General features: G+C 30.1%; 1 protein-coding gene across 1 annotated transcript in view; it reads left to right on the top strand.

Annotated features, from left to right (window-relative positions):
* Positions 1–23,700, top strand: part of MS3_00005124 (uncharacterized protein) — a 114,540-nt gene that overhangs the window by 70,585 nt on the left and 20,255 nt on the right. The window contains exons 15-18 of the mRNA XM_051213157.1: positions 15,909–16,265; positions 17,983–18,052; positions 20,663–20,964; positions 21,680–21,770. Of these exons, the coding sequence (XP_051069103.1) occupies positions 15,909–16,265; positions 17,983–18,052; positions 20,663–20,964; positions 21,680–21,770 (820 nt within the window). The remainder of the gene's footprint in view (positions 1–15,908; positions 16,266–17,982; positions 18,053–20,662; positions 20,965–21,679; positions 21,771–23,700) is intronic.

The following is a 23,700-nucleotide window of genomic DNA, read 5'->3' as shown; positions in this document are numbered from 1 at the left end:
TATATATGTAGCATAGACCCATGGTGAAAAACTAATTGAAAGCATATATATTCATCTTTTTACTAAACGTCTGAATGAGAACGTTTGTTACACTGAAGATTGACCTTATTTACTTCGAACAAAGAAAAAAAATCTAGTTCTTATTGATGGCATAATTTAAATATTGTTTTTGGCACTCAATGCATTTTTAATCACTAATTAAATGTATTAATTGTATTTTTTATTTGTTACCTTTATTCTTTGCTATTTATTACTTAATATTGATCATAAGCAAACTATTAAAAATATGTCCCATCTCATTAAAACAAAAAAATTTTAATTGAACCAGTAATCGTTGTTTATTTAGCAGGAAACTCGTTCGTTAGCAATGCCAAAATGTATAATTTTTACTTTTGTTTGTAAAATTATATATTTTGTATCTAATTGGAAAAAGGAATATTCTGCTTTTGAAAAGTGAAGCTATTGTTTATCGAGATTTATACTTTTTATAAGTGGGTAATTTATAGACTGAATGCATTAGACTTAAAATTTACTAATTATCAAGTAAATAATATTCACTGTCATGCTGTTTCATTTTCATTGCTTAAGGCCTCAATAGGTTAACATATAAAGAAGTATACTGTATGAACAGACGACATAATGTAATGAAGTATGGATTTCCACTTTCACAGCTTTTCAGATTATTTGTGTGTTTGCATGTCCAAGAATAATTTTTTAATTCAGTAAATAATGGCAGTTTAAGGAGCAATATCATAAGGTAATTAGATTTTTAAACACCGAAGACGAAAGTAGATATACGAAAGTAAGAACTGTGACGTTAACTGTTGTAGTTAGACAAGTAGAATCACTGATTCTCATGTTATGAAAAAGTTGTTTATCATTTCAAAGGTTTCAAAACATATCAATTTTAACCTAAGATTCGATATTTGTATTCTTTAGGAATTTATCAGACTTTTTCAAGAGGACAGTAATTAGTTGAAAATAAATTACTGATACACACTTTATGATCGATTTCGACTGCAATTTTCCGATAATCAGTCGCTGAATATACTAAATAATTCACAACCAAAAACGTCGTAGACTGAGAGAAAAAACATAGATGCTACTATATGTGGTACAAATAATCTATCTTTAAATCTTAGTATTAATACGGGAGGAACATTCCATTTAACTTCATTTATTCACGTTGTGTTACTGAATATGCCTTGCTTGTTGACTTATTCTTTCCATGACTTAAATGAATACATATCAACTTTTGATAATTTAAATTACCCTTCACTTCATTTTCTGAGAACAAAATATACAAATATACGACTAACTGAAGAAGTATGATTATTTTTACCTTTCTATCAATCTTGTAACTTTTTCCTGATAACAAAATTATTTCACTACTCTTTTCAAACTGCAAAACTTCCTGCTGAATCACATACCTGTTTTCATCTCTTAATTTTATCTTCCGCCATTCAACCAACTCGTTTCAGAAAAAAGTATTTTATATAATATAATCTGATATCTTCATTAGTTGGTTGATTGAGAGGACAATTTTTAACTTCATCTTAATTCATACCCATTGAATAATACTATTCGAAATAAATATTCACTTAAATTTTCTATTTTCCGAATTAATAATAATCATATTAATGTTGACAATTGATTTCTGATTGGCGGGATATTTTATTGGTCAGTTACAAACTTTGTTCAACCTACTTTGTGATTGGTTCAAAATTTCAGGTTGCATATTTTACCATAAAAACCTTTTTCTTAGTAAATAATATACGACAGGTAAACACACAAATAAAAAATTCAAATATTCAAAGGATTTACTTAAAAAAGACATCTTATTAATTGTTGTTCACATTTCTTTCCTCAATATGGCTGGTTCAATAGACATTAAACCTGTGAATGTATCTGGGCGAGCAATATCATTGTATCGTAATGGATTCAGTAGCCCATCACAACTTTGTAGTCCTGCACCAGTTCGTTCAGGTAAAACTCCAATCTCACCTGATCCAATATCAGAAACATGTTCGCCAGTAAGTCCTGAGTGTAGTGATGAAGAGAATCGTCGGTTTGTTATAGGAGATGTAAATATTTTACGACGACGTCACAGTAAACGTAGACCTCACTTAAATGTTCAATCTACTAACTGTAATACTACCATTACCACTACTTCTGAGTTATTGAATAACTCATCGAGTTGTGAACGTGCAGAAAATTCACAAAGGTCAATCAGGCATTCAAATTCATTAAATGTGGAATTTGTATATCGTAAAGAATGTGATCTTTCTAATGGACGTTTACCTCGATTTATTCGAATTGAACAAGATAAAGATGACGAATTTCTATCACGTATGCACGCCAGACCATTAAGCATTGCTGTGGATGCTATTTCACAACTTGATCTATATACAGCAAAACTTACGGATGATTATTCCACAAGTACACTTCGACCATACTCAACGTTTTACATTGATGATAATGAATATGACCACGAAAAACAAACTACTTCTTTAGGTGAAAGCAAAATATCGTATTCTAATAACATCAGTAATAATGATTCTCCTAATTTACATACTGCAACAAACGAGATCATATTTGTCAAATCAAATGGAATATCATCTTCAGAGGTGAGCTAAAAGAAACTCAAAAACTTGGTACTAGTAATAAACCAAACATTAAATTTCACTATAAATGCTAATGTCATCATTCTATGTTTAACTACAAAACGCGCATTTCAGAATTTCTGCTTACGTAATTTTTAACCAAATTCTTATAACCTATCATCCTTGTTACCTACTAATACATGGCCTATGTTAATGATTATTTTCTACTTTCTTTGTTTAAACTAATGAATAACAAAACCGTTCAGTTGAATTCCGTTCTCCTACTTAATTGTCAAAAAATATATCTTTGTTTACCACATTCATCTGGGTCTGAACACTTATGTGTGTCAGTTTACATGTATATATGTTTATTTTGCCATTTGTAAGTGTTGCATATATTCAACTTACATTATCTGGTAGTCTTCACTTTTACTCTTAAAATTAGCTTCATATTGTCATTATTTTCTTTATAGTCAAACTCAGCAAATTTCATGCTAATGTACTTGTAAACACCATCGTATAGTGTTATCACTCGTGTCCGTGTGCGTGTGTACTTTAAGAGCTACTTTGAGCTAACTAACGAGAAGATTGAAGTTTTGGAATTTATTTTTTCATTATGTTAGCTATATATGACATCGGCAATGATATTATTATTAACAAACAGCTGTATCGTGTGCATCAGTTCGTAAGAAGAAGCTGATATTTTATGATCGTGTTTTTTTGTCTTATCAATGTTCAGTTGTACTGTCACGATGATTAATATCATTGATGTAATATTTTAAGGTCATGTATTTTTTCTCCAAAATATTATGTCTTGTGTTTTCTTTGGGGTTTCGTTCTAATCTTCATTCCTTTGTGTAAACATGCTTTATCCAACACATGCCATTTAGCACGATTATGTAATGGTAGTATATCATTGGTCGGCTTACAAATATTAAAAATATGTCTGTTCTGTGTCGAGCTCTAAATTTATTGATTTTTTTGTCAATATACCTTTATCGATTTTGAATCTAAGGTTATCATGGTTAGTTACTTGATTAAATTAGAACTTAGAAAGATATCATTTAATATCGTTGGTATTAATTACTTTCTACTGTTTCTTCATTGAGTTAGAAAAATATCTAATATTTCAGTCACTGAAGTCTAATGCTGAAATCGTGTTTATGATAGGGAAAATATGTTTATAACAATGTGTAATATAATTCGTAATACCGCATAATGTAGGATTAAAATTGAGATAAGCGTTTCTCTCTAGAAATGACTTCTGATCACTGATCTATTCAATGACAATTTCACGTTTAAAGATAAACACGGACTTATCACTATACGAAAAGTATAACTATGATTCTAAAAATTTTTTGTTGATTTTCGTGTGATCTATTCAATATTCTTCACAAAGTAATAACTATAAGGTTCCTTGGTCGATTAGATCAGTTAATGTGAAGTAGCAATATCATAACTAATTATGGTAAGCAAATCCACATCAAACAAACTTATGTAAATTAATAAAATAGGTAAACAGACAACCTAAGATTGGAGCCAATAAATACTTACCTGATGATTGTGTGTACTATAAACTGACATCAACTAATGAACTTATAAAAATATCTGGAAAAAGCAAATCAACTCATTTGTTTTAGCTTAAAACACTTCAGATGTGTGCAAACTCAATTTTTTACATGATTTCCTTAACTGTTTTCAGGTGTGATGAGAACTGCAATGGTTTTAAACTGTGGAGTCTGTATCTAGTGGTGCATTTATATAATGCTTCACTCAGTGCCGTTTCTCAGTTTTGAGTTTATGTACAACATAGTTGTGTACACAGATTACTTGTTCCAACAAAAATCCAGTTAATTCACTCGAAAACTGGTCACTACTCAATAAATATTTAAGTTTGGTAATCTAATTAAGACTTCCTATAAGTCGATAGTAGTTTCTGTCACGAAATAAACATTAAATGCAAAGATATTACCTCCCGTATGATATCAAAAGGGGAATTGCAGGATATCATAGTTCAGCTGAAGTCAGAAAATGTGTACTACCTGATTTCAACTACATGGTCTAAATATGTAGTGTTGATTATGAACAATAAGTACAGATTCATACAAGATCACAAATGTCAACTGCTGGGTTATCCTAATTAAAGACAAATTAAGAATTTACAGATTGAAGACCATTATCTATAATTAACACGGATATTCTGTTAAACCATCGAACTTAAAGACACTAAGTATGTGAAACAAACATTTTTAAATAATAATTATTATTATTTAAATGTTTATATCTTTTTGGAGATTTTCATCGGGCATAACCAGGTAGAATAAATATCAGTTATTCTTATATTTCCTGATAAATATTATTTTATAAGAAACTATTGTATTCAGTCAACATTGACATTGTGCAAAATAATGCAAAACCCCATTAAACTTGAATAGATTTCTTATAAGTGAAAAATTTATAGTTTTTTTTCTCATAACTGAAACTACTTCATTATCTGACCTTATCTCTACCAATAAATAATCAATTCTCATGATAAACCCTTTGGCTTTTGTCAAACTTAAAAGAAAAAGAAACTAACTGAACATGACAAGTTCCTGTTTTAATCAAGTAAATCTGAAAGGATATGATTTATTGATTACCCGTGAATGTTTATACCAAGCAAATGAAGAAACATTTTCAGCATAATCAGCTGACTCACAATATATATATATATATATATATATATATATATATATATATATATATATATATATATATATATATATATATCTTCAACTGACATTTCTAACCAAAGATAATAGTTGAAGAACAGTTAAAAAGCAGGAAGTTTTATTCCTAATAACTGACTGTGAATGAAATTGTTACACAGTCTAAACAAATATACAGTAGATAGGTATCAAAATAGATGACGACATTATAAAATAATATTACCATGTACGGTTTTTGGAGATTGTAGAATTTTTTTGGTTTACACCATAGATTTATTTTAATTAAACAACTAATGTAAACTAGAACAGGCTGGACAGCTGTAAAAATTCCGAAAAATATGGATACCATCATTTGTCTATTATTTACGTAATTTAGACAAGTATTCATTTCTGTACATCATAGTTTGATTTGTTTACTTTGTTCCATTTTTGTTTAACTATCTGTGATGTTTCCATTTCTGCGAGTTTTTATTTAATGTTGATTATCCTAACATGAAACATTAATCAATTGTATGAGTGTCCAATAGTATTGAACCTTAGAGTTATTTTTCTTGGCTTCCTATCAAATGAATGTGTTATTAACAAAAACTTAAATAACATATGATAACTGCTTCTACGGATTTCCATATTCCATCAACTAAGTAAAAGATCATCTGATATGACTTGCGTATTGAATATTTCTTTGTCATAAATATAGATTTTATAACCACTTTTTCAATTTGCATATCAGTATTAAAATTAGATTTCGCAACCACTTTTTATACTCGTTACATGTAAACCGCTTATTATTATTATTATTATTATTATTATTATTATTATTAGAATGTATTATTAATTTAAGCTTGAACAATACACCATTGGAATGATTAATCTCAATAATTGTGCTAATCTATAAATGAATTCTAACTCCTAAGTCTATATTCTTTCCATCACGAAAACTAACACATTTAAAATATTTCTAAAAATCTTTATCATTGTAATGTGATACAAGTATCCTTATAAAAGTTTATCAAAGACGTTGTAGTGAATAATTTTAGAGATGATTCTTTACAATTCATGTATTAGTTGCCCTGATAACCATTATTAAATATATATATGGCAAAGCGAATGATCCATTGAGTGATTTAAGAGACTAACATTTAAACTAGAAAAAGGGATATGTGCGTACTCTATCACAGACAGCCAAACATATATAATCATACGGCCATGATAATAATACATGGATAAACAAATTGTTTTTGTTCGAATAACACTGTCTGTTAAATGAACTAATTGAAGGGCTTTACAATGTTAAACGTAAACAAACTAAATAATACGATAGGTGTTATGAATATAACAATGATTGCCGATGGATGATGGCGAATACAAAATCCACACCGCTCAGCTTGCAATTATTAAAACCGTATAAAAGTGCAAAATTTTCTTGAGTCAGCTAGTTTATCGGTTATATTGCTAGTTTGACTAACAAGACGTATTCTACCTTAAATTTGATAAACACCTTGCTTATTTTCTTGAAAAATAAACCTATTGAACTTGTACTATTTAAACGAAATTCCTTTCTATATAAAATGTCTGTTGTTACAGTCATCAAGTTAATGTCGAAAAAACAAATATATATTATGTGAATAATTATTACTGTGAAGTGGATTACTTATAATATGTGGAATAAATCAATCTACTGTGCACAAACGAAAAAAAATAGGAATGAATTGTATGTGATTCAAAGTAGTCGATAACTAGCCCTAGATCTGAGCTTTATGTTAGCTAGTACTTCTCAACAAGGTGTACTTGTGAACTTTTGCGAACTGATGTATTCTGTGGGATTTGAAACCGCGCCAAAGTCTTGTCTGTTTATACCGCGACTGATCTTCTGTAGGATTAATGTATTTACAACCCATTTATCACTGAGTTATGACTAATTTCAAGAGGGAATTTCGACAGATACTAATTCACAGTTAAATATAAAATTTAATGAGGAGAAAATAACTTTTGATAAATATCGATAGTAAACGGAAAAATGTATTACTTGTAATGAATTAATTTTCAATAAACGAACAAATATGTATAACTACATTCTACATCAGATAACATGATAACAATAAATCATTTTTATTTTTGCATTAATATGACATCCGTTCAATAATAAATTCATTTTTGTTTATTCGTTTGTTTTTCAATAATGGTGAATGGATCAATAGTTTATTGCATTTTTCCTGTAATACCATATACATTTCTGTGAAATCATGAATGAACTCCTATATTGAATTGGTAAATGAAATTTTCTCCATCTTATTGTTACATGATTTCTTTTAGTTAATGATCTTGGAGTAAAAGATTAACTTGGTTTTGAGTTGCAGTCAAACATTGGTGTTTCGATCGTGTCATTATTATTATCATGGCTTTATTTAACATTATATTTTTAATACAATATAGAATTCTTAACACAAAGTATTTCAACGAGTTTCCTCTTTCATATTTCTTGATCGATCCTGACGATAAATATACTCAGTTACATGTTAGCAGTTCAGGAATGGACATCTGAGTTATGTTCATTTTTTCCAATGAACATCATCAATTATCACGATGTCTCTGATTGTACTTTTTCGTAACTTGAACAGAGAAAGGTCATAAACGTTTCAGAAACACACCCGAATAGATTGTGCGATGAACAGATAATGATGTGTTAGAACAAACAAAAACATAACTTGTTGAAATACCTAGATGGCAGGATTAGGTAGCCCAGATATTCAAATGGGCCGCCTCATTATCCAATATAATTATGTGTAAATATTGCATTTTTCAATAGTGTAGTGATAAGTTATTGTTAGTATTTATATATTCAACAATTCAGTATCATAAAAACAAATACACATCTCATCGGCATTTATCTTACATGAACGTTTTCTTAACTTTGAAACCTACTATTGTTCTAGTTTATGTGATATTTATTTGTCATCAACTCATAAACAACAAATTATCACGAAAATAACTTAAAATATTTTTTTATCATGAAATCTTTTGATATTCCATTGTTTACTTGTTATCGGAGAGAGGTAGATTGGTGAGTTAGGCGTTCGACATTAAGCCACCACGTCAAGACTGAACTCCGCATCACCTACATTGACTTGAGCAACCGAGTGTATCATTATCCCTCTTACTCAGAATTTAATTCATATCCAAATACCTGTTGAATGATTTACTAATTATGTATTGTAGGGGGGTATCCTTGGTTGTTATTGACTTAACAGTTTTATGGAAATCAGTTGTTTCGAACTCTCCGTAAAAATATTCACGATAATCTGGGATAGTTTGTGACAGACTTTTGACTACTAAAATAGTAATCAAACTTGATATATGGAAATTAAATTAGAAACTACAACTTAGTTTACCTTTTAAGTAATGGATAATAAGTATGGTATATTACAGACTCCGTTGATTTTACAGTGTGGACTGTTGAATTTTATCTGATTGGTGTCGTCCTTTCTACGGATTTTCAAGTTCCTTTGTTCAATTTCCTGTTTGATAATGGATGTGTACATTTTAATTGGGCTTAAACAATGAAAATACTTCTATCCAGTTCTCGTCTGTACTAAATAGTTTTCTGGCTAATGTCAACTCATGACAAAAGATGTCTCCGAGATCATGTTTGTTCAACATTCTTTTTACGAATGAAAACTAGTGGAAAAAACTGCTGCCACAATTTTCATAATGCAACCATTTGAAACAATACTGTTATTTTCATACTATATATACATATTTATCTTGGCAAAATGTGAGGACCATATATCGAATATATTATTTGCAAGTCTTCATCATTTGTCCCTCATATTCTGTATAATTCTTTCAATTCACAATTCCTTTCTATATCCGTTTCCGTTTTTTTTCACGTTGACCGTCATAACCCCTTGCTGTTATTCATTGCTCTTCTGATTGGTGTTACATACTATTTATGTCAACATACGTATTATGTAACACCAATCAATATTTGTTAAACAAAATGAACAAGTTCAATTTAATATGTACAAAATACTAAAATAAGAAGACACTGTGATTGTAGAAGAACTGTTTGCTTTCTTTACATAGATAAAATGAATGAAATACTTTTGTGAATTTAAGTTTATAACAGTAACAATGGAAGAGAACTATCAACTACAGTTAGCAATTGTTATAGATTTTGTTTTACTGTTGTCCTAATTTTGTCTCAAATTCACTGGGATTGCAGTAACAATTACTGTAATCGATTATTAGTTACAAGTGTGAACCGAAGTGTAAGATGAAATTAATTTCTTTACCAATACAATAATTTCTGGTGAACTTTGGAGTTGTTTATATAGAAAGGATTAAACACTGATTGTTGACTGGCACAAATAATTACCTACAAAAGTAGTTTGGTGGGAATTACATACAACTGGATAATTTTTTCAATGAATATAAACATCAATTAATCAATCATTGAAAATGTAGGAATTACTGGAAAAATATTTCTTCTTTATTTAAACACTTCTAGCAATGCATACCACTGAACATTCAGGTTTCAATGGAAGCAAAATACCTTCCAATAATCAAGTCGAAATTGTTATGATCTACATTTTTATTCTGAAAAGAGCAAGAACAAAGATTCTAGCAGATTCTAGCTAGAATCTGCTAGAATCTTTGTTCTTGCTCTTTTCAAAACGATAAAGGGAACTATGCGTATGAAATTTTTAATTCTAGTCAGTCGATGTAGTATGGTTCCCAATGATAGCAACTGATAAATTGCTTTCATACTTTCAATGTATATGAACATACAAGCTATAGGGAAATCAATAAAATCTCTTAAATTAAGGAGCTTAGTTCTGTCTTGTTTTAAATAACCATGTCTATATAATTTCAGTATTATTATGTAAGTAATTTGTAACCATATATATATACTTTAACCCGGTTCATGAACGATTTATCTATTGACCAAAATTATATTATATATGGAGAAAATAAATCATATCAATGCTAAGAAAATTTATTTTAATCATCCTATGTAAAGCATATAATGGACAGAAAATTTCCTCCATCCAATATACTGGTTTAAACAATATTTATCCATTGTTGTGATTTTCAATGTATTAGCTATTTGATGATATCTGTATTTTTCTCCATAACATATATACAAGCATATACATACATCTTTTCAGCCAATCCTAACATTTAGTATTGCAAATCTACTTCGTTTCCTTCGTATTATTTAAACGTGTGTTAATTTAATTCAGTTATTTAGTTACTCTGAAGAATTGGTTTACATTAAGTCACGTAACGTCAGAAATACAATTTTCCTACTCATTGGGATATAACATAAAATATATTTGTTAATATTTAGTAATTTTTGGTTATTATAGTCGTTCTTTCAGTATGAACTATTGGTTAGACAGTAGAAACTGTACTTTCGCTCCATAAAACTCTAAGCTTTAGTTTAATGGGTAACTCAAATATGAAAACTAACACATTAGATGTAATATCATATAAACAACAATTACACAGTGTAAATTATAATTGAATGTACAAGTGGCTTAATTCAAATAAACATTAAGAAATTAACAAAAAGATGAAGAATTCGCCTATGAATTTTTGATATGTTCTCAACAGACAAGCTTACCTGTTGTTAGATCTTCCAGAAACAAGTGATTGAGAAAAATCAATCATTGTTAATAGTTCTAACAGATTATATCCGTTCACCGAATATTATTCTGGACATTCTAAGTCATTATCCCTTTCTTTACTATATCATCTACAGTTATTCTATTAAAAGACATTCATACTAAATGTGCATAAGTACACTTACCCGGCAAAACTATAATTTAAGGATGAACCAATCATATTTAAGATAGCAGGTCTTGAATTTTGGTGCGAAATTCATTCACTCATATGGTTAAATATTATTTTGGCATTATTGGTTATGTCGGTTCGTGATGACAACATTAAATCTAACTTCTAATCTTAATTCCTCACACTAAGCTATAACCCTGATTTAACCCTAGTAAGTAGGTAGACATTTCAAGGTCATTTTAGTGTTGCCCAAAGGTTTCCAATAAATTAAGGTCTCACTCACGTCAACTGATTTAGACGACAAATTAAATCTAATTCACCAGTTATCTAACAATTCGAAAGTCCATTCTTAAGTACAGCTTCGATACTGCTTTAAAATTGATTCTCATCAAGCATCAAAAACTTATGTTTTTTTTTGCTTTACCTTATGCGTGTGAACCATGATCTTCTAAAGTGTGATATTCACAGATTATCAGTATTTGATCATGATGTTAACTTTCAATTTTAACATGTTTGTCAAAATCATTTTCAAATCATACATTTTCATGGGATTAAATGATCTGGCTCCATAAATATGGAAGTCTTAACATAGTTCACTCAAGTTCCTTGTTTCATCTTCCCTGTTCTTGGCACAAAAATTTCATTATATAAGATACACGATTATTGATCATTTAGTAATAATCGAATTCTTGTTTTCCTGTTCCAAAAGATCATTAGATTCTGTCGATTAAGTAACGATGCTCCGACTAATCCAAATAACTTGACATCTAGCTATACTACTTTATGTTAGATGACCGAAAGCAGAGACGAAGCGTATCTGCAGTCTATTTCAACGTGTGCAAAACTTAAATTCATTGTTTTATCCTGACTGTCAACAAACCATTTATATTGTAGTTCGATTTGATTTATGATTTCTTTCACTTTTCAAATAATCATATTTTACATAACGGAAAGCTATTGCATAATACAATACTATCGCGTTTGATTAGGTATCTGTACTCTTGTTCGTTTTGACCTATGAAATCCTAGTTTACATACATGCACACACTAGGAGGAATCAATGAATAAACTCAGTACAGAATTGTGGAGACTATTGAGTTCAGATTGAGATCATGAATGGATCAATGTTAAACCCCCATTGAAAACCTGGATGTACTGTACAGCCGCTTCGTCCTACTATTGGACTCAGCAATGCTCATCCACGATCCCTCACAAGGGACTTGAACCCGGGACCTTCGTTCTCGCGTGCGAACACTTAACATTTAGACCAGTGAGCTGGCATCTAACGGTGTTAATATCTAACTTCAACCAATCCACGATATTGTGCGACCGTCCACCATTGTCTTCAGTGAGTAATTGCCTTACAACAATAAATTCAAACAACAGCCAGCCAGAAAAAACCCGCTTCTTTACCATGTTTACCCATGTATTTTTAATTTTAACCTGGTAGTAGTTATTTTTTTCTTAATTCGTTCAGTGATTTTATCAATGGTAAAGATACACAAGTGAAACAATTTTCTATTTCTTCCTGACAGTTTTCATATTTTTATTTATTTTTTTCCAAGAAAAATCATTAATTCTATTTGGCAACAAATATAATCTCATCATTTCCTGTGGTTTATTTACTACAGCCGTTTTTCTATTCATATACTTAGTAAAAACGAAATCGTTTTTCTTTCAGGAAGAAATAAGAATTTAATTTTGCTCAAATTTCTAAAGTCTTAAAACTAGTACGTTGTTTTACATGGAATAAAACGAGATAATAACATCACAATAGTCAATGCGTACTTTTTATATTTAAAATTGTTTATGTATGTAACATCAATAATAACTAGCTATATCCTGTTTGTTTGTTTGCTTGCTTGAATTGATTTTACTGTTGAAAGTAACATGTATTTAATATATATGCTTAACTAAGTATAAGTGAATCTTGTTTACATACGATGTATGGAAACTTCTTGATAAATAAATTTACAACCTTATCAACGAAGTTATCAATAATAAAAATTGTTAAAAGTAACTATGTTCTGAAAAGCAAATTTTTATTCACTAATTGACAGATTATATTTATACGTTGAGTATGATTTGTAATTTTGGAGTAAATTAGGTTATTCTCAGTGTTTTAGCGTTTAAAAATTTATGTCACAAGCACTTTCAGTCAATTTAGTATTCTGAATATTAAAGTGTGATTTTCATTTAAACCTTTCATTTTAAGCGTCTAAAGCTATCCACAATAGTCTGCTATGAAATGGTCAGTCTAGTGATGCATAACATGATATCTAACTAATACAGATCTGGTCAAATTTAGAGCTTAAGAAAAAAAAGGTCAATGACAATCACCCTGTAACCTATAGCTCTCATTCATCGAATGAATTGGAAAATGCTCGAAATTACTGGTTTCATAAAATAACATTTGAAATATTGCGGATAACCTCAGTTGTAAACGTTATTTGTTATGAATTGTGTTTCAATTGTGATACCTGTATACGTGTATGTGCGTTATTACTAACCAATAATCATTTTGTGGCTTCTGATTATGATCAAAATTATATCATACATACTGGTTGATAGTAATTAAATTGAACTCATCACCGCATTAGTTAACTGAAAATTAATATGTAATCGCATATCTTCACAGTTAAGTTCACGATTCAGTTTAAGTTAAATCAACATTGGAATCTTTAAACGATCATTTTGTCCTATTATTGAAGTACTTAGCAGTGCGTATCCACGAGTCTGCACTCAGGACCTGAATCCAGAACCTTCGAACTCGCGTGCGAGCGCTTGACATTTAGATCACCGAGCCAGTGTTCAACGGTGTTAATGTCTAACGTCAATCGATCCATGATTTTGTGCAACCCTTCATCTATTCTGTGAGGTGGATAACTGTTGATATTCAAGTTTCACCTGATATAAGTACTGAACTAGAGCACATTGGTTTAGATACATTGGGCATAAATTTATTACATACTTGCTTTAAAGTATATGAAGCATCTTAGTGAGTTATTGTTAGTTTACAGAATCGAGTCCATCAACCTGTTTTTATGTATTAAAAGTGTTGACCTGGTTTATGCAGTAAAATACAAACTTTTTTATTCGTATGTGTGACAATTGTTAGTGACGGTTGAAATTGTTACTCAATTTTTAACATTCCAACTGAATCTAGTGTTCACTTTTAGCTTAGACACCAAAAATCATATTGCCTTCTATCCTTCACCCCTTATTTATACCTCTTTTTTGATTCTTAGCACTTATTTGTCTACTACTATTGATATCGTTAGTTTCAATATTCTGCTTTTATACCCTATGATTCCTAATAATCGTACTTAAATGAACTCTGAGTGATAAATATTTTAATGTCAGGGCTCATGATTGCTTCTTTCTGTCTATTTGATCATTGAAACTGCTGTAAATGCTATCTCAATCATGTCACTCAACCTATGATTCAAAACCAGCTGCAGTGACATAAATCTATTCATCACTAATCTTCACTTAGATAGTTTGATATTATTCTATACCTTTTACCTTCCAATTTCATTTTTTTCCTTTTTCTGTAATATCTTGTACATTTAACATTTCATTATCACGAGTATTATTATCCCGACTCATGTACTTTTCACCCTCGAAACTACCCTATTCACTCTCTCTGTATGTCAATGTAAAACATGAAAATCTGAACTAATATATGCCCGCATCAGACCCTAAGTTGATCATATTTATCCATCTATCTATCTAAACGTTTATCGATGTATCGTCAATTGTATGATGTTAGTATGCATAGATGATCACTCAAAGTCTTCAATCATTGCTTCTTTTCCCATCTCAAAGTGTCGTTTAAACATAAATTTTGCCTAATTTTCTTATTTACTCTATAATTTTATCCCATTAATTATGTTTTGTAGTAATAATAGCAATTATTATTACTACATATATTATCTTTAATCTTGTGTGGACCCATTTCATACGAATTTGATACTTTTATCCCTATCATGTAAATCCTATACTATTAGAAGAGGATGGATGTAAGCTATCTGGTTGTAATTATATTTGTCGATGTATTCATGAATGAAGGAACAATGAGTTACGTGTACATGTGTTTATCGATCCATTTATTTTTAAGAATGGATTTTAGATATACGAAAACAGTAGCTTAAAAAATGTTGCGTCGGATAAAAACTAAAGGATTTTTATTACGATTATGATCACTTAATTTATTTTTCTGTTTTTTATTACAATCAAAAATATTTAATCACTGAGTACTGGGAGGAACCTAAACCTAATAGTAACAATATTAATGGTAATAATAATAATACTAATAATAATAGAGTTCAAATGTTCGTATGGATATATTCAAAACGGCTGAACTTAAAATTTACGGATATACGAGCCAGAGAACGGTTAACTGGAATCTTATAATGAAAAATAGGGATTTCTGAATGCAATCAACTATTCTATATTTATCACAATTTATTTAAATGACAGAAAATTAGTATCATACTAAGGATTGACCACAGCTAAAAATCAAATTTGCTTCAACACCGTCCGGTATTTATTGATCTCCCCTTGAGAATTCCAATTGATTGAAATGATACAATTCAAGTTAACGTTTTGTGTTAGTCTATCACTTAGCTTTGTGTGCGTTGTCTAAGAAGACATAAAAACCATTTATAATCCTTAATGTATTTAAGTGAGATTACTAAATAAAATATTCATTTATAATTCTCGCATCTCTTTTAATTATTATCAACTAATTTTGTTTCATAATGATCATTTCAAGTAATCTATTCTTCTTCTCAATAAGCATTCAGATGTAACAAATAATAATGGTGTTGAAATCGATAACTCCCAACACACGCGTAATAAAGGTTTAAATAGAGATCCATTTCATCCAGGTGCCCCAGACGTTGAAAATTCACTTCACCTACCCGATGAAACTAATGAATTAAATTCCGAAGGACTAGTCCGTATTTCCATCAGACCTGACAGTCATGGACGATTTGGATTCAACGTAAAAGGTGGGATTGATCATGGAATGCCGATTATAGTTAGCCGTGTCGGTGCTAATATGCCTGCTGACCTATGCATTCCCAGACTTTCAGAGGGTGATCAAATCTTATTCATCAATCATAAAGATGTTTCAAACCATACCCATTTACAGGTAACATTATAAGTTCTTTTTTATTCAAAAATAAGGAGATCGTCTGGAAGTGTTGTCTATTTTGATTGATACGACATGTTATCACTTCCCTAGATTAATAGTGAATACTGTGAAATTGAATCATTTAATATATAAAGAAACGTTCTACTGAAGCAAAATCTTTGACTTCATATTGTCATGCAGCGATCAATAATATGATCGTAGCTCATAAGTATATACAATAAGGAGTCTCTGAAAGGGCATAGAAACAAATACAATACATTGTTGTAAAACAAATTATGTCGGTGCTGAGAATCAGGCAGCATAACATTAGTTCTTAATTGAATTAGTTCCTGCATAGAAATCAGTCTGATCAAAAAACAGATTAACATAACGTCCATGATTGTGGCTCCTCATTGTGCAGTCAATATCAAGTTTATAAATTCATCAGACGCGTTAAACCAATTTTTGCTAATTTCTTTTAACTATTCAACGTTCTATTTGCTTTTTGTGGTTTAAATTTTCCAAACCCGAAGACTAAATCACAAATCGGATTAACCAATTAATACCAGTAACGCTAATGATTGGATAACATAAAAAAGCATACTCTTTAATATGCATTTAGTATTGAGTTATGACTGTCGTTTAATGCACCTAATGTTTATAACATTGACTTACGTAATATCCAGACACTTTTTACTCTTCCAACATTTTTTTGGCTCTTTTGTATTTTTCAGGAGAAATTATTGAACTCATTTATTAACAATACTTTAAATATTCACTTTTGATGTACAAATTATCTCGTCAGATGAACAGCAAAATAGAATAATTGGAGACCACTAAAGTTCCCCGAGACTATTTTATTTGGAAAGCATAACTGACTGTCTATAGATGATAATGGTAATAATCAAGTTAATTGAAGAAATTAGGATTGAAGGTTTGGGATGATTGTCCAGTGTGAAGAAAGTATTCGCAGCAGACTGACTTCATTTAGACAACCATTGAACAAACAGCTGTGTTTAGGATCCTTCATCAGTGCATTCCTATAAAAGTAATAGGAAATGAGCTTAGGTCACTAAGTTCTCAAAACGAACACGTTGCCATTGCTACATTAAGCTAACATCCAACGATTCATATCTTCGATACCAATAGTTTCGTAATATTATCTGATCAATATTGACCCTTCGAGAAGTCTTGGGTACACACTGCTATAGAGTCCCTCAGAAAAACTAATCAACTCCATAATGGTTCTTGTTTTTTTATCGTTATTCTCCTAAAGTTTGTTAGTAATGTAAATCATCACATTTGGGGAAAGTTTCTCCTGCTTTCCCACTTTAAACTTAATGATGTCAGATGTTGTTACAAAACACTTCTTGAATATATTTAAATACAGTGATCTAAATCAACCGAGTGTTTTAACGGTTTGTCATTATTATGACAATAATTAAGAAACCAAACAGTGCCTCTTTGTCTCATCGCTCTTCTGTATTATCTGCATTTATTTGATTGTGTAATGAGAAATGTTTACAATCTTCTTGCTTATCTAATCCAGATTTCCAGATTTCCACTTCCTATTATAACTAGTCAATTGAGATAATTAAAGAAAACAAATTTTTACCAATAAATATCACATAAACTTTGTTTTCTTTTTTTATCGATGAGTTTATTGTTCAAATTCACATTAGAATTTAAATGATAACTATTGTCTTTGTTTTGTTTTATTAAATTGGAATTTTAGGTTGTAAATATGATACGTGCTGCAAGTGAACAAAATTATGGTACACTTGAGCTTTTAGTTAAACCAAGTGGTAAGTGTGCTTTTGCATTTTGTTGTACCAAATATATATATATATATATACTTTGCTTATAAATCCAACTGAGGCATAAATAACAGACAAATATTTTTCAACCATCTTTGTCTCATATATTATCTTGGAAGTTCCACTTAAGAAGAGTTAAATAGCCGAATGACGAAGCTAAACTGGTTACAACATTTCTCATTATGGAATTGTGGAGATTGTTGAATTTCAATGAAATCATAAAGCGATATAAGTTAAACCGCCATTGAAAATCTGGAAGCACTAGATGGCCATTTCGTCCTAGTGTGTTTTTTCGGTTTTATGATTTAATGGTTAACCGTTTGCGTGCGAGACCGAAGCTATTGAGTGCTAGTCCCGCGTGTGGAGATATGAATGCGCACTACTGGGGAATCCCATACTAAAACTAAACGGATGTCTAATGTTTCCAGGTTTTCAATGGTGGGCTAACTTAAATAGGTTCATGATTTCAATCGGATTACAGTCTATTGATTTTTTTAATTCTACCATGTCTAGTATGCACTTAAATATATTGTCTTCTCACAACAATGTATATTCATTTAAGTTTTCATGTTCAAAACAGGTCAATAAGTAACTTTAAATAATATAACTAAAATAGCTTTGGTTATCAAACTATTAACCATTATTAATATTTCATAATGTCGACATAAATGAATTGTATTTTATCAGTAACCGGAAATGTTTAAACCGCTTTGTTTAAATTCTCTTGTAACACACGAACTTTTTTTTCAACTTTCATTGTTAGCTCTGTTTTCATAATTTAAATTGTGTACCTTGTTTAACAAACCATAAAATAATTTTTTCTCTGTGTTTTAACATTGTTTCTTTCACAATTCCTTCTTTGCCTAATTTGTTTGTTATCCTTCTTAACATAATTATGATAACAAATATTAAGTAGTTGAGCAGTGATTCTCAGTAAACAACACAACATAGAAACACGTACACACGACAAAGCCGGGGAATTCAAATTCATGTTCTCATGAAAACATAAATGATAATAGTATTATGAATATTAATAAATAAAATGTGAACAAAATCAAATATAACATAATTATTGAAATGATGTACATACAAGTTAAACACATAAACACTTCACTTAAAATTTTCAAATGAATTTTACAAGTAAATCCATTTAAAGAACTGTCTAGTATTTAGTTCATCAGTGAAAAATCTTACAAAGTTTATTTGTTTATAATATGCAAATTAAAATAGGACAATACAAAGGTTTATAGATGAACATCACAACTTGAGATTTTAACATTACGATAAATATAACTTTGAACGTGTTAATCATTATGTGCATCCCAAAATTACAATGTATATTGTACATTTTGAAGTAATGTTACAATGAGATATACTTTTTTCTAATATAAAATAAGTATTACGTTTATGAAAATGGTTTTCATTCATTAGTTGGTGAACCATTGGAAACTGCGAATCTTTGTTAGCTATATTCTGCTACTTTGAAACTTAATATGATATATTGTCGACGCAAACACGTACATGCATTTGCTCATACTTTTTTTAACGTATTACCTGATTGTCTTCTATAAATTTAATTTGAATAGAATAAATTAGATGAAGCAATAAATTGACATAGATATTTCTTTCAAAATCACTCATTTCAATATCTTACATCTATCTGTGTCGGCTGTGGTTTTTCATTCGGTTTTTAGTTTAACTTTATTCCGACTTTAACTTACTGATATAATCTTTTTTCGTTTTCTTACAATAACGGAATGACACAAAAATTTCTTTTTTTTATTGATAAATGCACATATTTACTTACTTAAACAATAAGATATGTTCTGCAATCGACAAGTGTGCACTATTCAGTTCATCTAACAATTTATATATGTAAACACATTAACTAAAGAATAAATACATTCCGAAGTGATATTTATTTTATTTACTTATTTTAACACAAAGATATTGGTACAAGGAGGCACCAAATACATATGCGTCACACAGATCTCATTTGATATGTGGGAGGACTGTGATACTGCCCGGGTGCCCAAACCGAAGCAGGTGGTTTTCTTAGGGGGCCACACCCGGAGCCTTCGACCTTAAGGTCTGATCTACAAGGCAGTGGAGCAACGTAAGGATATGCATTCCCACGGTAGTCTGTGACCAACGATTGGTTCATATGCCATTTGTTCCTTCAGGATACTGGAGCCCATGTGCACCATTAGTTTGGAATCAGGGTTTTCCGACTCTCCGTGTCCACCAACCCGGTTAAAGCGCCGAACATTCGCTTTCCGTCCTCTCAATCTCGTAAACAATACCCCCACCACGAGAAGTCAGTGAGTAGGACTTCTCTAGCAGATGCTATATACACGTGGCCGTGTGAGAACATTTCGAGAGGGAGAGCGGTCTCTCCCCACTCTCGGCCGAACCAGGGCATTTGGGGACTGCTGAAGTGATAAGCAAACAGTGAAACATTCTAAATAATAAGTAAAATAATTCACCTTGTTGTAACTTTTCATAATGAAAAAATAAACGCTATACTTTATTTCATACTATATATGTACATATATTTGACTACGTAATATCAGTGTGTGTTAATTTTTACCCATACAGATTATGTTACAGATGATGTAAATGATGACAATCCTATCCCAGATTCTGGAGATGCTCCTCCAGTTCCACCTAGATCTTATAACTCATCTATCCGTCGACCAACACTTTCTTTGGAGAAATTTGCAAGAAATTCAAAACGTTTAACACGTTTTTCACTTAAATCATCATCTAATAATGCAATGGATCGAGATCATAACAATAGTACCGTACACAGATATTCTTTTTCTGGTTCCACATTATTAGATTCAATGATAGAATTAGAAAGTCATTTAGCTGATGGATCATTGTTAAATCAATTCGAAGTAAGTCTACGGATATTTGTTGATTGTATATTATTTTAGGTGTAATTATTACTTTAGAAGTAATTCCTTAATATAGTGATAGTTTATCATTTATTTAAATCAGTTAATTTTTCTTAGTAGTTACTCTTACAGTTGTCATTTGAACGGATATTATTGTGTCAAATCTGAAAATTGAACGCAATTAAACATTCTACAAGACAAAAAATGATTGTCCAGATTTAATTTACTTTGTATACTGTCTCAATTATGATCATAATTGTAATAATAACGATAATATTATTACATTTTATTTTAACGACTTCAGAAAGACAACAAGTTTTGTTGATTCATTTTACTATATAATGATAAAACAATAGGAAGTCAGTTGCGGCCCGAACAACTCTGTGATAACATTTCTGACCGTGAAGCTCAGTGACACGGGATCGAATTGGTCAGGGAGTATTAGTTCCATCAAGATTGCAGGTACACCTTGCTGACAAGTGCCAAATAGCATGAAACCTAGGTCCAAGGTTTCCTGCCGACTACTTCCAACCATCATCTCATCTGATAAAACTAAACAATTCCTCATAGTCTTTTATACAAAACAATTTATTGATCCTCCTTAGATTTTGATATTTCTATATTTGAACAATTAAATATACACTTCTTATGTGTTCTTTTATTCTACCATGGTATTAGAAAATTTACAATGATTGTTTATCTTTAAAATATCTAGCATCTGCCTAGAAGAAAATCTGGTCTCACAATGAATGTGTCTCGTTTAAGCGAGAATTCAATAAAAAATCGTTATCGTGATATTTCACCATGTAAGAATATGATTTTTTATTATTATTTACTTACATTTCAATGGAATACAAAACGTTATCTACGTAAAATGAAAGTACTTGATAAGAATACAAAGGGGAAAAAAATAGTAATTTTATCCGGAAAAATGAAATTATGTATTTACGAAACAATTATGTAAATATATTTTTTAAAGAGGTTTCTTTATCTTCATTTATTTACTTTCTGTACCCATAAATGCAAGCGTTACGTCCTTAGTTCTAATAATTTATTTTACATACACCTCAAGATCACTAGTGGAACTACTTTTTGTTCGTTCAAGAATCCATAAGAGTGTCTTTTCTGATGTAAGTTTCAGTAAATTCAACCATTCTGCTGATTGAACATCCCTAATTAATGCTACTCAAAAGATTATTAATAAAAAGTATAGAGCTGATATAGCTGGTACTATCAAATGATCTAACCTGTCAGTTAGTTGCAAAACAGGGCTTACTTCTGTATAAAATAACTTGATTTTGACAAAATAAACATATTCTTTTCCAATGTTATAAATAACATCATTTAATGGATACCAACAGAGCTTTCTAAATCTTTAGTATGCTTTCCTTGTCAATCAGTCAGATTTAATTGATCCGGTTGCGTTGACTGAGTACTTTTCATCATACAATCAAAATAAATCCTTCCACAAATTATTTGCTGAGTTCCAATGGTCACTTACAATATATTTATTCAAATAGTTCACAAGATTACATAATGACAATCTTCATGGCTTAAATGACTAACTAATTCTCATTAACTTTTCTATGCTTTACAATAGAAAATATTCCCTACAAGTCTATGCCATAGCCAATATTGTATCACATACTAAATCATTGAAAACGACTATATATAAGTTTTGTAACATAATAACCATAAACTCTCGGTATGATAATCAATATTAACAGTATTTTTTCTAACATCTATAAAGTTTTATGATAAGATTCTATTATGGTTGAATAAACAGACTTGACTTGAATTTGCTAGGACTAAACAGATTTCTCTTGGCAACCAACTGTAACGTACTAAAATTGTCACATTAGACTAAATCTATTTGTTTAACTTATATATGAATAGGTGAAGTTATCCCTTTATTGTAAGCACTGTGACTTATTAAAATAATAATCTAATTTTTAAAGGCTACAATTTTTCAGTCATCAAATATCATTACTTTAAATAGACTAAGAAGTAAAATGTTCAAGAAATCTATGATTAACTAATCAATATTAACCTCAGGTTTTATTTAGCCTTAAGGATATTTGATTATCTTTTATCCTATCTCATTCCTTAGATTAGAATTATCAAAACCATGACTAAAGCACTTAGAATTGACAAGCAAATTGTAGTAAACAACTCTCACTTTAACTAAATGAGTACCTTTAGGATTTAACGTCAAATTAATTAACTAACCTTATTTTTACTCAGTAGATTATTACATAAATTTAAATGTTAATAACAAAAAACGGAAATATGTTTGTATTTCTAAAGTGCGTTTCATCAGATAACTATGCATCTTTGAATGTCCGTGTTACTTCATACACTTGCATCCTATTGAAATTTTAATTATTTACTATTACTGTCTGTTTCTATCGACTACAATGAGGAACTTGATCTGTCTTAATCAAACAACTTCTACGGTTGTTAGTGAAAAACAATCTTATATATATATATGTCATGTAACAGCGTATATGTTATGGTTGGTTCATAAAATTGTAAATTACCGACAATAAAATACATCAAATCTATATCAGATACCTCACTGTATGGAATTATCAATAGCCCGATGCATTTAATTTAAATGAAACAGAACCTTATTAAGTTCAGTAATACATTCTGCAACTTTACTGTTATCTCTGAAACGTCTAGACTCCTTGTGCAGTAGTTAAATATGCAACCTTTTTTTTGATCATCATCAAC

Source organism: Schistosoma haematobium, chromosome 3 (assembly GCF_000699445.3).
Source record: "Schistosoma haematobium chromosome 3, whole genome shotgun sequence".
Taxonomy (NCBI): domain Eukaryota; kingdom Metazoa; phylum Platyhelminthes; class Trematoda; order Strigeidida; family Schistosomatidae; genus Schistosoma; species Schistosoma haematobium.
This window is presented reverse-complemented; position numbering and strand designations above follow the sequence as displayed.